This window comes from Cricetulus griseus, chromosome 2 (genome assembly GCF_003668045.3).
Source record: "Cricetulus griseus strain 17A/GY chromosome 2, alternate assembly CriGri-PICRH-1.0, whole genome shotgun sequence".
NCBI lineage: Eukaryota > Metazoa > Chordata > Mammalia > Rodentia > Cricetidae > Cricetulus > Cricetulus griseus.
The window spans coordinates 433,282,156-433,294,749 of NC_048595.1; the positions used below are offsets into that span (position 1 = coordinate 433,282,156).

Sequence of the window (12,594 nt, forward strand, 5' to 3'; positions counted from 1 at the left end):
GGTGGCCATGCCTAACCAGGGAAGACACTAAAATATAGTCTTTCAAATGAAATACTTTTCAAGGATCATGGGTAATGGAGAAAGGTATAGGTGTGTAAGGAACTTTAGAAGGGATGTTAAGACTAGGAGAGTGTCTGGAATAAATCAGTGGAGAACTATGTGAACATGCCATGGATTTGCTAAACTCTTCAGTGCTTCACCAGAGTTAGTTAGCATATAGTTGGTATTTTGTTGTTCAAAACTGGAGTAAAGTAAGGTCGGTGATCAAGTGTTGCTACAGAAGGAAGGACAAAGAAATGTACTGTCTCTGAAGGTGAACATTTCAAGGTAATCTTGATGATGTTTCTAGATCTACACACAAGATTATAATTGGAATCTATACTGCCTTGACTTCTAAGATATAGTTGGGCTGCCGGGGCATGGCCTGATTAGGAAATTATGACAGATGAAGCCTATGAAACACTTATTAAAGCTGTTTTTTCTCAAATTTATAATAAAACAAAATTGCTTATTTATCATTGTTTATAAGAATGAGAATAAATATTATATAATAGAGTAACTTAACAAGACTTTAAAACTAGAAAGAACTAATTATCTACATAGATTCAAACATCATTAGCCTACTGCATTTTAGTGGTACTGTAATATTCAGGATGTTTTTTATGTTTTTGGATGAACATGTGTTGCTTTCATCACACTAAAAGGATGAACTTGACTTTTCAAAAGAATCAAGCCTTCATTAAACACTGGGGAGTTATTTGATTTTAAAATTGTTTACCCTTTGAAAATCCACCAGAGAGGAAGCCCAGAAATATCACAGTGGGGCTTCACATAGAAATTCAACCACTAACAGATTCAAGTAATTACAACAAAAGATACACAAAATAACTGGGGAAAAGAGACCAGAGAAAATAATTACAGATTGGGCATGTGGTTCTAGAAGCTCATGCCAGAGAAACAGAGAGGCACAATTAGCGATTTAATAACTGAACTATTTTTAGCTTTGTAGGGAGCCACAAACATCTGGTGAGTTACTTAAACACCATCCTGAAATGGTGCTTGAGCAAAGGATTCCAATTGGAAACTCTAGTGGGAAGTTTAGAATCTTGGCTGAAGTTAACCAAGGTGGATAAAAGTGATCATCCAGGAGACATATCAGCAGGGTAGATGAACCACTAGATACCAGCAAAATACAGACTTGTTTTATTTGAAAATTATCTTACCCAGAAACATACCCAAACCAAGTTCCAACCACCAATTATACCAAGAACACTGAATTCTCCATTTATCACGAACTGTATTATATATTTTAATTTGTTATCTAAATTTCCATTGAAAATTGAAAATGAGTGACTCTAATCAAAGTAATAGAAGTAATAAAGTCAAATGAAAAGGGGACAGGTGTCCCTGTGTATCTCTTAAGTCAAGTGAGGCCTCTTCATGCCCTCTAGGCAAAGGAAGGTGAACCTTCTAAGTATGCCTATTAGCAATTCAACATGTCTTTCAGAGTCTGCCTTTTGTTTTCTCTGAGAAACAGCATAGAAAATGTTTTTTTTTTTTTTTTTTTTTTTTTTTGCTTTTATACTTTCAGATCACAAGACAGCAATCAAATTTAGAACTGGCTTTATATTAAACTCATTAGCTTCATAAGTACAAATTTCCAGAGAAAAATCAATCTTGTAAAAATTACACTTCGAATCTCATTCTATAGCTCTAACTTCCATAAACACCAGTGAGTCTGTCCACTGTAGGGAGCTGTTTGGGAAAGGGTGACAGAATCAGGAAAAGGGAGACTGTGTCTACAGTCAAACCTTTGTATTTGGAGGCCACATATGCAAACCTGGGTTCTAAACTGGAAGTGTAATCAGGGGAAGTGAGCCTTTGGAACTTTCTACATCACTCTAGTTCTGTTGTTCTACAGTATCTATTCCTGGTTTCCTTTGAACCCTGGTCTTTTCAAAGAAATAGTATGAAAAAAGTTTTTCTTCTTTGCTTGAGAAGGTTCATGATCTTTCTGTGTCATACTGTATATCCTGTGATGCTACCTGGGACTTACCAGTCTTCTTTGATCCTCTCCCCCACCACACACACACACACACACACACACACACACACACACACACACACCATTTCTACATATTTGACTCTTTACTCTCGTATTTTGTCATTTACGGTCATAACATTAACATCATGTATAAATGCCCTTTTGAGGGCATATAACTAATATATGACTAATATAACTAACTATCCACATAGGAAAATGAGCAAAAACAAAAATTTACTTTAAGACCAATAGAGTAAGCTCTATTAGCACCCAAGAGAATTCATGATTCAGAGAGAACAGCTCTCAGTGACTAGGCTATGTAAAGGAATCCCAAAATAATCATAATCATAATAACGTTGTCATTTTGAGCTCATTAGAGCACTCTACAAACAACATGGTGGTCAAATAACTTCAGTGTTTGGCTGACAAGGTGGTTCAGCAGTGAGGAGCACTGACTGTTCTTCCAGAGGACTCAAGTTTAAGTTCCAATACCTATATTGTAGCTACCAATGGTCTGTAACTCCAGTTCCAGGGGATCCAATACACTCTCTGACCTCTGCAGGCACTGCATACATTGGGTGCATAGATATGCATGTAGGCAAAACACCAATACACATAAAACAAAAAAAATGAACTTCAGTGTTATCAAGATAACAAAATAGCTGGGCATGGTGGCACACACCTATAATCCTAGCACTTGGAAGGCTGGTGGATTTCTGTGAGTTTTAGGTCAGTCTGGTCTATACAGTACATTCTAAGATAGCCAGCGCTACACAACGAGACGAGAGAGAGAGAGAGAGAGAGAGAGAGAGAGAGAGAGAGAGAGAGAGAGAGAGAGAGAGAAAGAGACAGAGAGAGACAGAGACAGAGACAGAGACAGAGACAGAGACAGAGACAGAGTAAGACAGACACAGAGATACACAGAAAGACAGACACATAGAGAGGCAAATTTCTTAGAAGAAATAAAATGTTTACATGAACAAGAATTCTTTAGACACTAACAGAACCCAGGGATCTTTGGCCTTAATGTGATTGGAATGGAGCCAACTTCTACACTATTTGTGTTGAAAACAAATGGGAAGATTGGAGAGGGCCCTCACAGCTGCATCTATGGCCACAGCTGTCACCCTGTGGTCGTGTGACAAATTTAATTCAGCCTTTCATCAGGGGCAGTTCCATGGGACAACATCATTGAAGCCCAAGCTTCAGCAAACAAGGCCAATTTTTTCTCACCAGAAAGGAAATGATTAAGTAAGACACAAGGCATCTTATGCTGACCCTTTAACCTTCTTTCTGTCCTGAACCACAGAGTTTCACGAGAATGGAAAAACACCAGCTAAATCAAAGTTAAGAACTCTACAGCTGGGCAAATTCAAGTTTCGAAATGGTTCCCTTGGCAACAAAGATAGACAAATCATAGAAGAAATCCAGTTGGAGTTGCTCTTTAAGTATTAGTCCAGTTTAGAAATGTGAATGGCTATTAACCTGGTAAAGTATATAAAACTTCAGCAACAAGATGAGATTAATTTGATTAAGTTTTCATAGTAGAATTTTATTAGAAATCAAAATAAACCAGTCTTAAAAATTGATTACATAAGGGATACTCTTAAATATAATTCAGTTTTGCAGTCTTGTTTTCTTTTTAGGGAAATCTAACCCTGTATATTTCTTTGGAACCTGTCAAAATGTCCTTAGTTCTGCATAGCAAATGAAAACTTGAATCAATGACAGTAAATGTTTTTCCATACAATGGTGGTACTTGTGAAGATATAGAAAATATCCAATAAGATCTAAATCAAATTAAATTACATGTCTCATTTAGTTTCTAGAGACACTTGAAAGATAATACATATCATTAAAAATACATCACAACCCAATTACAAGCATGCCTGACACCAGGGAAATTAATGCCTCAGAACAAGCTGCAGGGGACTTTAAATTAATTTATAGGAGGTCTGTGACAAAAGCCACTGCCAGCTTCTGCTCTGACACCATCTTAATACTTTGAGAGTCACACAAACTTTCACTCACAGGTCAAGTTGTTGTTGTTGTGTGTGGCAGGTACCGACTTACACATAAGCACAAATCAAATGTGGAAAATTCTTCCAACTAGATTTTATATTTTCAGTAAATCTTCTCCAAGTGATAGCTCATTTTTTGTAGTCTCTTCCTTAAGGACTAGCCGTGATGAGTCTGATCATTAAAATCATCTCTGATGGTCAAAGGGGATGTAGCCTAAGCAAAGGCCATGCAACCTTTCCCTATGAAATCCCCAATCTTCATTGAATGGATGACAAGGTTGAGCAAAAGGCTGGAATCTATATATCCCTGGGGCTGAGCTTCACAAAAACTGTCCATTGTGTCGAACTACCAAGACAACAGGGTTTCCCACTGCCTTAGTAGCTCTGATTTTCTTCCTGGCTCTGCCCCAAGCCTATCTACATCCTGCCTTCATTTCCCTTCTCTGCACGGTCTGTTTATGTAAGCAGATTTCTAATTATTCTAATTAAAGAAATCTACTCTGTAATATCAGGAGCATTACCCACCACAAGGGCCTATCAAGATTTTTTTCCAGATTTGAATGCTCATGTACAACCTCTTGGAGCCAATGACTTCTGCCTTTGAGATGCAGGACTTCACCAACTGTGTATCACTGATAGATCCTAATATAGTTCCTCTTGTGAAAAAATCCACTAGGTATTATGTGCCCTTTGAGTGAGAGGTTTCCATAAATTTTTGGCTTTCCAAGGTCATACAAGAAGTGCAGCTCTAATCTCTACTTTTCTATCAGGACAAATTCATTCAACCATCACTTTCCTATGATGCCAGAAGATGAAGATTTTGAAGTCAGATAAAGAAGAGTATATGGCCACATTTATTTTCAGTGCTGACAGTCACAGGCTATGATTTTGCTTTCCTTAGGAGGAATCTGCTTGTGATGGCAGATTTCTTTCGTTTTTAACAGCCTCTGGAAGTCATTCCCAGGCTCAGATCACTTTCTTCATTCTATTATTTTCATCTCAGGAGTCACACTGGGGTGACTTTTATATTAAGACCAATTCATGTTTCCTTACAAGAAAAACACAGCTATATCAAAATACTTAATAATAGTAACAATGGCCACTGTCATTTAGTTTACCATAATGGCAATAATATTCCGTTCTTCTAGGTGCTATTATGGTCAATGACAAGGACTATGATACATGCTAATACCCTCTCTCATTGAGTACCTATATTAATTCTAGAAGAGATTATCACAGTTGATTTTTCTTTTCCCTGGGTTTTGAAAACTTATGCAACTTGACCAGTAAGTTGATGGGAGAGTTGATATTTAAGTTCAGTTAAGCTTGAAGACAGTGATTCACTCTGTCAGCAGTTTGTATTTGTAAGGTTCAAAAAATTAACAAAAAACAAAACAAGCAAACAAATAGAAACATAAACGAGAATTTATTTTCCTGTTGGGAATATTCTAGAATAGAGCTATAGTTTTAGGTACTATTTACTGCCAACTTTGTGATTTTTTTTCCTTTTCCTTTTCCTTCCTTCCTTCCTTCCTTCCTTCCTTCCTTCCTTCCTTCCTTCCTTCCTTTCTCCCTCCCTCCCTCCTTCCCTCCCTCCCTCCCTCTCTCCCTTTCTTTCTTTTAACAGTGCAGAGCAAGAGAAGTCTATAAAATGGTATGAGATCATTGGGTCCCCCTGAAAAGAAACTGGCAGAGATGTAAGACAAGAACTTATTTATGGGAGGGCAAAGAAAAGGTCCATTCAGGAACTATATAATGAAGACAGATAATGCTGTGTCAGGATTCACAATGAAAATTGCCAGTCACTGAGTGAAACTTGTGTTTGCATGTGTGTATGGGCTATGTGCAGGTATGTGTATGTTTGTGTGAGGGTGTATGTGTGTGTACATACATTTGGAGGTGAGTGGTCAATATCAGGTGTCTTTTTCAATGACTCTTCACCTCACTCTTCTTGAGACAAGACCTCTCACTGAACCCTGAGCTTACCTGTTCAGCTAGGCTGGCTACTCAAGGAGCTCCAGTCTTTCTGCTACCCTAACTCAGGTCCTCATGCTTACACAGCAAGCACTTTACTCACTGAGGCATCTCAAGGGGATCCTTTGAAAACAATTCCATATCAGGTTTGATTTGGTATCATGAATTTACTTCCTAAGCACTATAAAACTTCTCCTCTAACAAATGACACATCTTAAACTCTGATGGACAGGTGGTTCTTTTCTGCATTGATTCTTCTCTTTCCCATAACAGTCAGCCTGGAGGAAAGGGAGATCGGTCATTCTAAGTTACATTACAGACTTCCCTCCCAAGTCCAAGTTGGAGGCAGCCCTTCTACAGCTCCCTAGCACCTGAACTACTAGCCCTCTTTCTGTGGTCCACTCACATTCCCCTGATCTGCCTTCACACCCAGTCTGAGGCTGGATCCAAGTTTCCCAGCACACTTCTCCTTTTGTGTGTGGTCTGACTGGGCTCAGAAATCCCTGGTAACTCCTGCTTCTTTATTTTTTTTCAAAGTGCCTTTCTGTGAATTTCATCCTTGCAATCCAGTTTTGCTTCAGTCTGGCCCCAGTCTCCCTTCTTATTCTCCAAGCATCTCCCTGTCCAAAGGTAGGGTGCTTGTGTAATATGTTCAAAGCCCTGGGTTTAATGCCCAGTTCTACAAGGAAATGGAAAAAAGAAAAAAAAAAAACTTTAGCACATCACTCCTGGTCCTTACTCTGTGCTTCCCTTTTGCTAACTAGATCCTTATAAGGAGGCAGAAATAGATACCCCACTCTAAATGTGCATACACAACAAGCAGTAACAGCCAAGGAGAATATATGAACAGGAAGGCAGATGATTTACATTACCCTACAAAAGTTATCCTGGCTAAGTACTTTAAAGCTGGATTGAGAGACAGCAGGGCAATGCAATGCACTGGGATGACAGGAACCCATTAGACATCTCTCCAATTAGTGTCTCTGCCTATACTTTTCATTTCCTAAAGTGCTCACGGGCCACAGTCCTAAGGAGAAGAAAAACTGTCATGCGCATCCAAGCTTTTCCAAACACCCAGAAATCCTGCAGATTAATAATCCACAAGCCAGTGACAACTTTAAAAGAATGAATCACATTTATTTTTAAAACTTCTGCATTCGCTTCTGACTGTGCAGATGACAGACATAATAACTCAACTTAATCATGGATGTGATCTTTCCAAGTGAGGCCATGAAACTGACGAAGGAAATGATCATTTCATTAAGATTTCCTATGCACTGGAGATCATGTTAAATAATCCTGATAAAAATAAAAGTAAACGTATAACTGCAGCTTTTTAAAAAAAATCACCTGGAGAACAGCACATACAACTCTACGAATCAAGGACACAGGCAGTCAGTGACCTCAACAGTAAGTTTCATTTCTGAACATTTCTCACAACACAGTACTGTCTAACTTGTATGCTGCCTCTGGAAACATGGACCCAACTTTATGAAGGTATTTCTTAGTCAGTGTATTTGAAAGCTGGGCAAACAAGCTAAGCTTCCAAACAACTTAAAATTTCATGCCAAGGAGTAATGTAATGATGGTTTTATTTTCTTGAGGTGCTGGGGGCCTAACCCAGTGCCTTGCATGTTAGGCAAACCCTCTACCATTCAGCTATATCTCCAGTCCTCAGAATAACCATATACTGCTTTATATATTATATATAATAATAACACACAGCTTTAAATAGCACTTGAAGGATTCAGAATGCACAAAGACTGCCAGTCTGGGTCAAGAGAGTATAAAATTTGAAAGGCACATGTGTCAGAAAGTCCTGGTTCTGAATAAGTATTCTAGATGATTATGAAACTCAGTAAATTTTAAATTTGCCTGAGGGCAGGGGTTGAATGTGGTGCTAATGCCCTCATGATTATTATGGTGTTGGTGGGGGCAGAAATTGTGGTAATTATATCCAATAATCATTATCTTCCTTTCACTACAACATAGAAAATAATTAAAACAATGTAAAGTCATACAGTTTTTAGTTCCCTAGCATGACTTTATGTCTTTGTTGGGGAACTCTGTCACTTGATTTGCATTCTTGTTACCACCTCTTCAGGAGGCACCAAGAGCAATCTAGGAGTGTAGTTGAATGTTTAGAAGCTTAGATAAACCTGTGGTAGAAAGTTCTACCTGACTCTTGGTAGGCTTCTGCTAACCTGAGCATACATAGTTAGAGGACATGGCACACTCTGAGGCAAGGCCCATCCCATCCGCACACAGAATTTTGGAACCCTGGAGCACCAGAGAGTCAACACAATCCAGTTGTGTATTTACTGAGTAGCTGTGTTATCAAAATTGCTCCTCCCACACGACAGAATCCCCTACACCCTGTGGCTGCAACTGAGCCACCTAGAAGAAACCTGTATTGCAATTGTGTCCTTTTTTTTTCTTGTTCTTGGAAACACTCATACTTAAAGAATAATCATTTTATCTTTTGCAGCTTTCAAACTAGGCTCAGAAGGCATACATGTAATTCTAACGAGCGATCTTAAGATGGGATGGGTGTTACAGAAACATATCTCAGAGGGGAAACAGAAGTTCAGAGTGATTTAAATAATCTGCACGTGAGTACAGAGAGGGCAAGAGTCTGGCTGACCCTGAGGTGTCTGTCTCATGTGCCCACTCTAATTACTTGTTTCACTTTCTGAAGTTTTTCAAAATGAAAGACACATCTTGGGGTAATACTTGAGGACAGACTGAATAATTCTTTACTCAATAGAAGAGAAAGACTGTGGAAGTAGATATCCCTATCTTTGGCGGACCAAAACCAGGCAAGTGTAGCAGGAAAGTCCCTAGTGCCTTCCACAGAAGAAAGCTAATCACTGTATGAATGATCTTAATTAAATTTGAATGCATTGCCACTGAATGCTGTGGGAAAACACCAGGTCCTCATTGGCTGCTTCTCCCATAGTACTCAGTAGCAATACGTTCAAATTCAATTAAGATAATTTATAGAGTGATTAGCTTCATTATTCCGTGAAACACTAGGGACTGTCCTCTTGCCCATACTGTATGTGTGGTGGATGTAAGATAGACTCATTATTCTCCTGTGTGTTGTCTCTTTTAGTGGAAACAAAAAGTAAATCTCATGGTGACATAACCCACAGTGTTTCTAAATACTGAGAGAACTACAGCCTGAGAATTAGGCTTCCTGGTCTGAAGGTTGAAACCATCACACACCAAGAGAATTTTTGAAACAATTTTACTCTTTAGAAGATTAAAGAGAAACAACTGAGGAGGCCTTTGCTGAGCTGGTCAAGAGAACACATTTCTGGCAATGCAGAGCAAATTCTGGGGCAAACCCAGGCCACATGCCTGAGGAACAATGCCAAGGGACATGATTGTTTGTGTTTGCCTAACACAGATATGAACTACTGAGATTGAAGTTGAACAAATTGTACACTGCCAATCTTACAAGCCAGAAAACAAACAAAAAAATTTATTTATTAGCAAATAAATGTGGTTCCTTTTTAATAGCCATTAAATAAGGAAACCATTATATAAGGAAAGATATATATATATATATATATATATATATATATAGTGTGTGTGTGTGTGTGTGTTTGTGTGTGTGTGTGTCTGTGTCTGTGTGATTAGAAGTCACATCTGTTTTTAAACTTAGATATTTGTATTAGTAAAGAGTTTTATCAGGTTTTTGTTGTTGTCCTGTTTTGTTTACAACTCCTTGAAAAGCAGTTGTCAACAAGGACATTTAATACGAGTTGCCTTTCAGAACAACTGCCATCAAGACCCCATAAAGAAAGGACAGGGAAGTTGCTAAATGTCTTATAATGTGTAGAAGAACCCCCACAATAAGAATGTTCAGACTCCAAATGACCATAATTTTGAGGTTGAGGACTGCTCTGAAGAGGTCACACAGAACTGGATCAACTCTGTGAAGTGATCAACTTTCTAAAACGAGCTACTCAATGACATTGCTGCAGCCTCTGCCACATCAAGTGAACCCTCCCTGATATAGGAGGTGCTCCGGCGATTGGCTACCACTGAGTTCTACAGAATTCTAGATGGGTATCTGTAAGGACATGTGTCTGTCCATAGTTTTCCTTTCATTTTGCAAGAACAAAAAGGAAGAACCATTTTCACAATAAAATAAAATCTTTCTGACCTTTTATAATCTTCCTTGGCTCTGTTGATGAAACTCTTTACACTTCCCTTCATAGGTTGAATTATTCTAAGAATGTTAAATTAGTGGTACATGATAAAAAGAAAGCATCAATGTTTAAGAAAATATAGCTGTAAACAAATGAGTACATTGGAGTCATAACTTAGGGAACTTCAGACTATTCTTTGAGAAAGAGGGTAGGTAGAAAATACAACTCACACTTGTAATCCCCTACTCAGAAGCCAAAGCAGGAGGATTGATGGGAGCCTGAGTCAGTCTGGACTCCATAGTAATTGCAGGCCAGTCTCAATTACCGTGTGAGACTCTGTCTCAGAAATATAAACCCCAAACTCAAACCAAAACATAAATCTCAAAGCAAACAAATAGAACTAAGAGAAGGAATTTCAGAAACAATAATACATAAATGTTAGGATCGCCCTAGGTAAATTCCGATTACTCTTGTAATGTTCAGATTAAATCCAGCATCAGTATGTGTCAGTTACATAAAAATTGAAAACAAGGTGACTTTTAAAATAAATACTTAAGTTTTAAAAGGGCCAAATGTAATACACTGTTGTATAGAGCACCTTTGTCCAGCAACTCATGGTAGAAACCCATTCTGAAAGCACAGTTTTTCAGAGAAAACATGGGAGATAAGATGAGAAGTTTGCTCAGATACCTACAGCACTAACCCTGTGGATTCCTTCTGGGTTCACTCTCTTCACTGTCCGCTTCTTCTTCCAAAATTCCTTTCCTCGGAAGCTCATCATATGCCTTGATACTGAATCATAAAATACTTGAAAAGTCCCGATGTCCTGAGACGTTTTCTCTTCCAGCCTTCGCCAAGCTGGTTGAACAAATCTCTCTGCTCCCCTAAGAAGGGAAGTGTTCGTGCTGCATCTATATAACTCAACAGAAAGGAAAGGCAAACCCACAAGTCACCGCTTCCTGTGAAGGGCGAACTACCAGCTGTTGAACTGCTGCTTTCGTGCACAGGTCCTCAGTAGCCTGTTGTCTGCTTCCATGCAAGACGACAACACAGACCACTGATCATTTGTATGAATGATTCTAACAGAACCCACCCTTGATGTAAACCATTGATACCTATTAGATGAGCAGACCCATGCTAGGACGAGATGTTAGGAGTCTGCCAATGCATCATGTAATTTGGGGGGGGGGTTAAGATTTATTTTTATTTCCAGGTTTGAAAATAGTGTTTTGCAACTTCTTATATTTCAATCATAGTTGCTTAGGCAGCTATGGACCCACTCACTGGAGCGATGTCAAGTGTTCAGAAACTTGGCCAAGCCTGGCAGGGATCATAACTCTAGAAATGCACTTGTGGGTTTTCCGAACTATGGAACTCTGAATTCCTGTCTCACGGTTTTAGACGATAGGCAAAGCACTTTATGAGATGCACACAGTAATCTCAAGAAACTCCTAAGCAACTTCCTCTCTTTCTCGCCTTTGCATATAGTCTGTCTTCTATTCCTCTTTAGGCGCCACAGCCCTAAATCCTGGAGTCCCTCCCAAGCCTCAGCTTCTGCAATCTAAAACTGGATCATTTTGCTGGGGTTGTAGCTCAGTGGAAGAACTCTTGCAATGTATGTGTGAGGCTGGATTTCAATGCCCAGCCTGAGGCAAAAAAAAAAAATTGAGTGCCTCATTTCTCTATCCTTTTGGGTGTTAAACACAGCTTTCCTTAAAAAGAGGTATTACCAAAGAGCATCTGGGGATGTCCCCTAGACAGACAACATGGTGATTGAAAAGGAGGGGAAGCCCAATTGCCCAGGAGAGCATAGCCCATGGATGGAACCATGAGGGAGCTCTAAAAGCTGCACCACTAGCATCCTGGGGCATCTTGTCGCATTCTAAGTCCCCTTTTCAAAACTATATTGGAAGATGAAAATAATGAGGACAGCGAGCAAGAATCATTGATAAACATAAACCTGATAATGGCCCAATAACAAGAAGTCACTGTCAAGTTCATCAGAGGAGAAACGTGGTTTCAGTATGTGATCAGAATTGATTAAGTACTATTTTTGAGCATTGTTGGGCTTTGTGAGAAATGTGTGGCATTTCCTGTAGTTTTAAGAAGCGGTGTTGGACAGAGGATCCCACTAGTTTGGAGAAGCTTGGGAGAACTATATACAAATGTCATTTTTGTTTTTGTTTTTGTTTTTGTTTTTCGAGACAGGGTTTCTCTGTGTAGCTTTGGAGGCCATCCTGGCACTCGCTCTGGAGACTAGGCTGGCCTCGAACTCACAGAGACCCGCCTGCCTCTGCCTCCCAAGTGCTGGGATTAAGGGCGCGCGCCACCAATACCCGGCTTAGAAATGTCATTTTTAAGGAATTTTTGGATAATAGATGAGTATCAAGAAGGT

General features: G+C 39.1%; 1 protein-coding gene across 3 annotated transcripts in view; it reads right to left on the bottom strand.

Moving 5' to 3' along the window:
* The window catches only part of Dock10 (dedicator of cytokinesis 10), a 245,931-nt gene that overhangs the window by 151,041 nt on the left and 82,296 nt on the right, over positions 1-12,594 (bottom strand). Inside the window, exon 1 of one of the 3 annotated variants that reach the window (XM_027397357.2) lies at positions 10,894-10,980. The exons of the other annotated variants lie outside the window; for them this stretch is intronic. Within the exon in view, the coding sequence (XP_027253158.1) occupies positions 10,894-10,980 (87 nt within the window). Of the gene's footprint in view, positions 1-10,893; positions 10,981-12,594 lie in introns of those variants that run through there. 3 annotated transcript variants of the gene reach the window in all.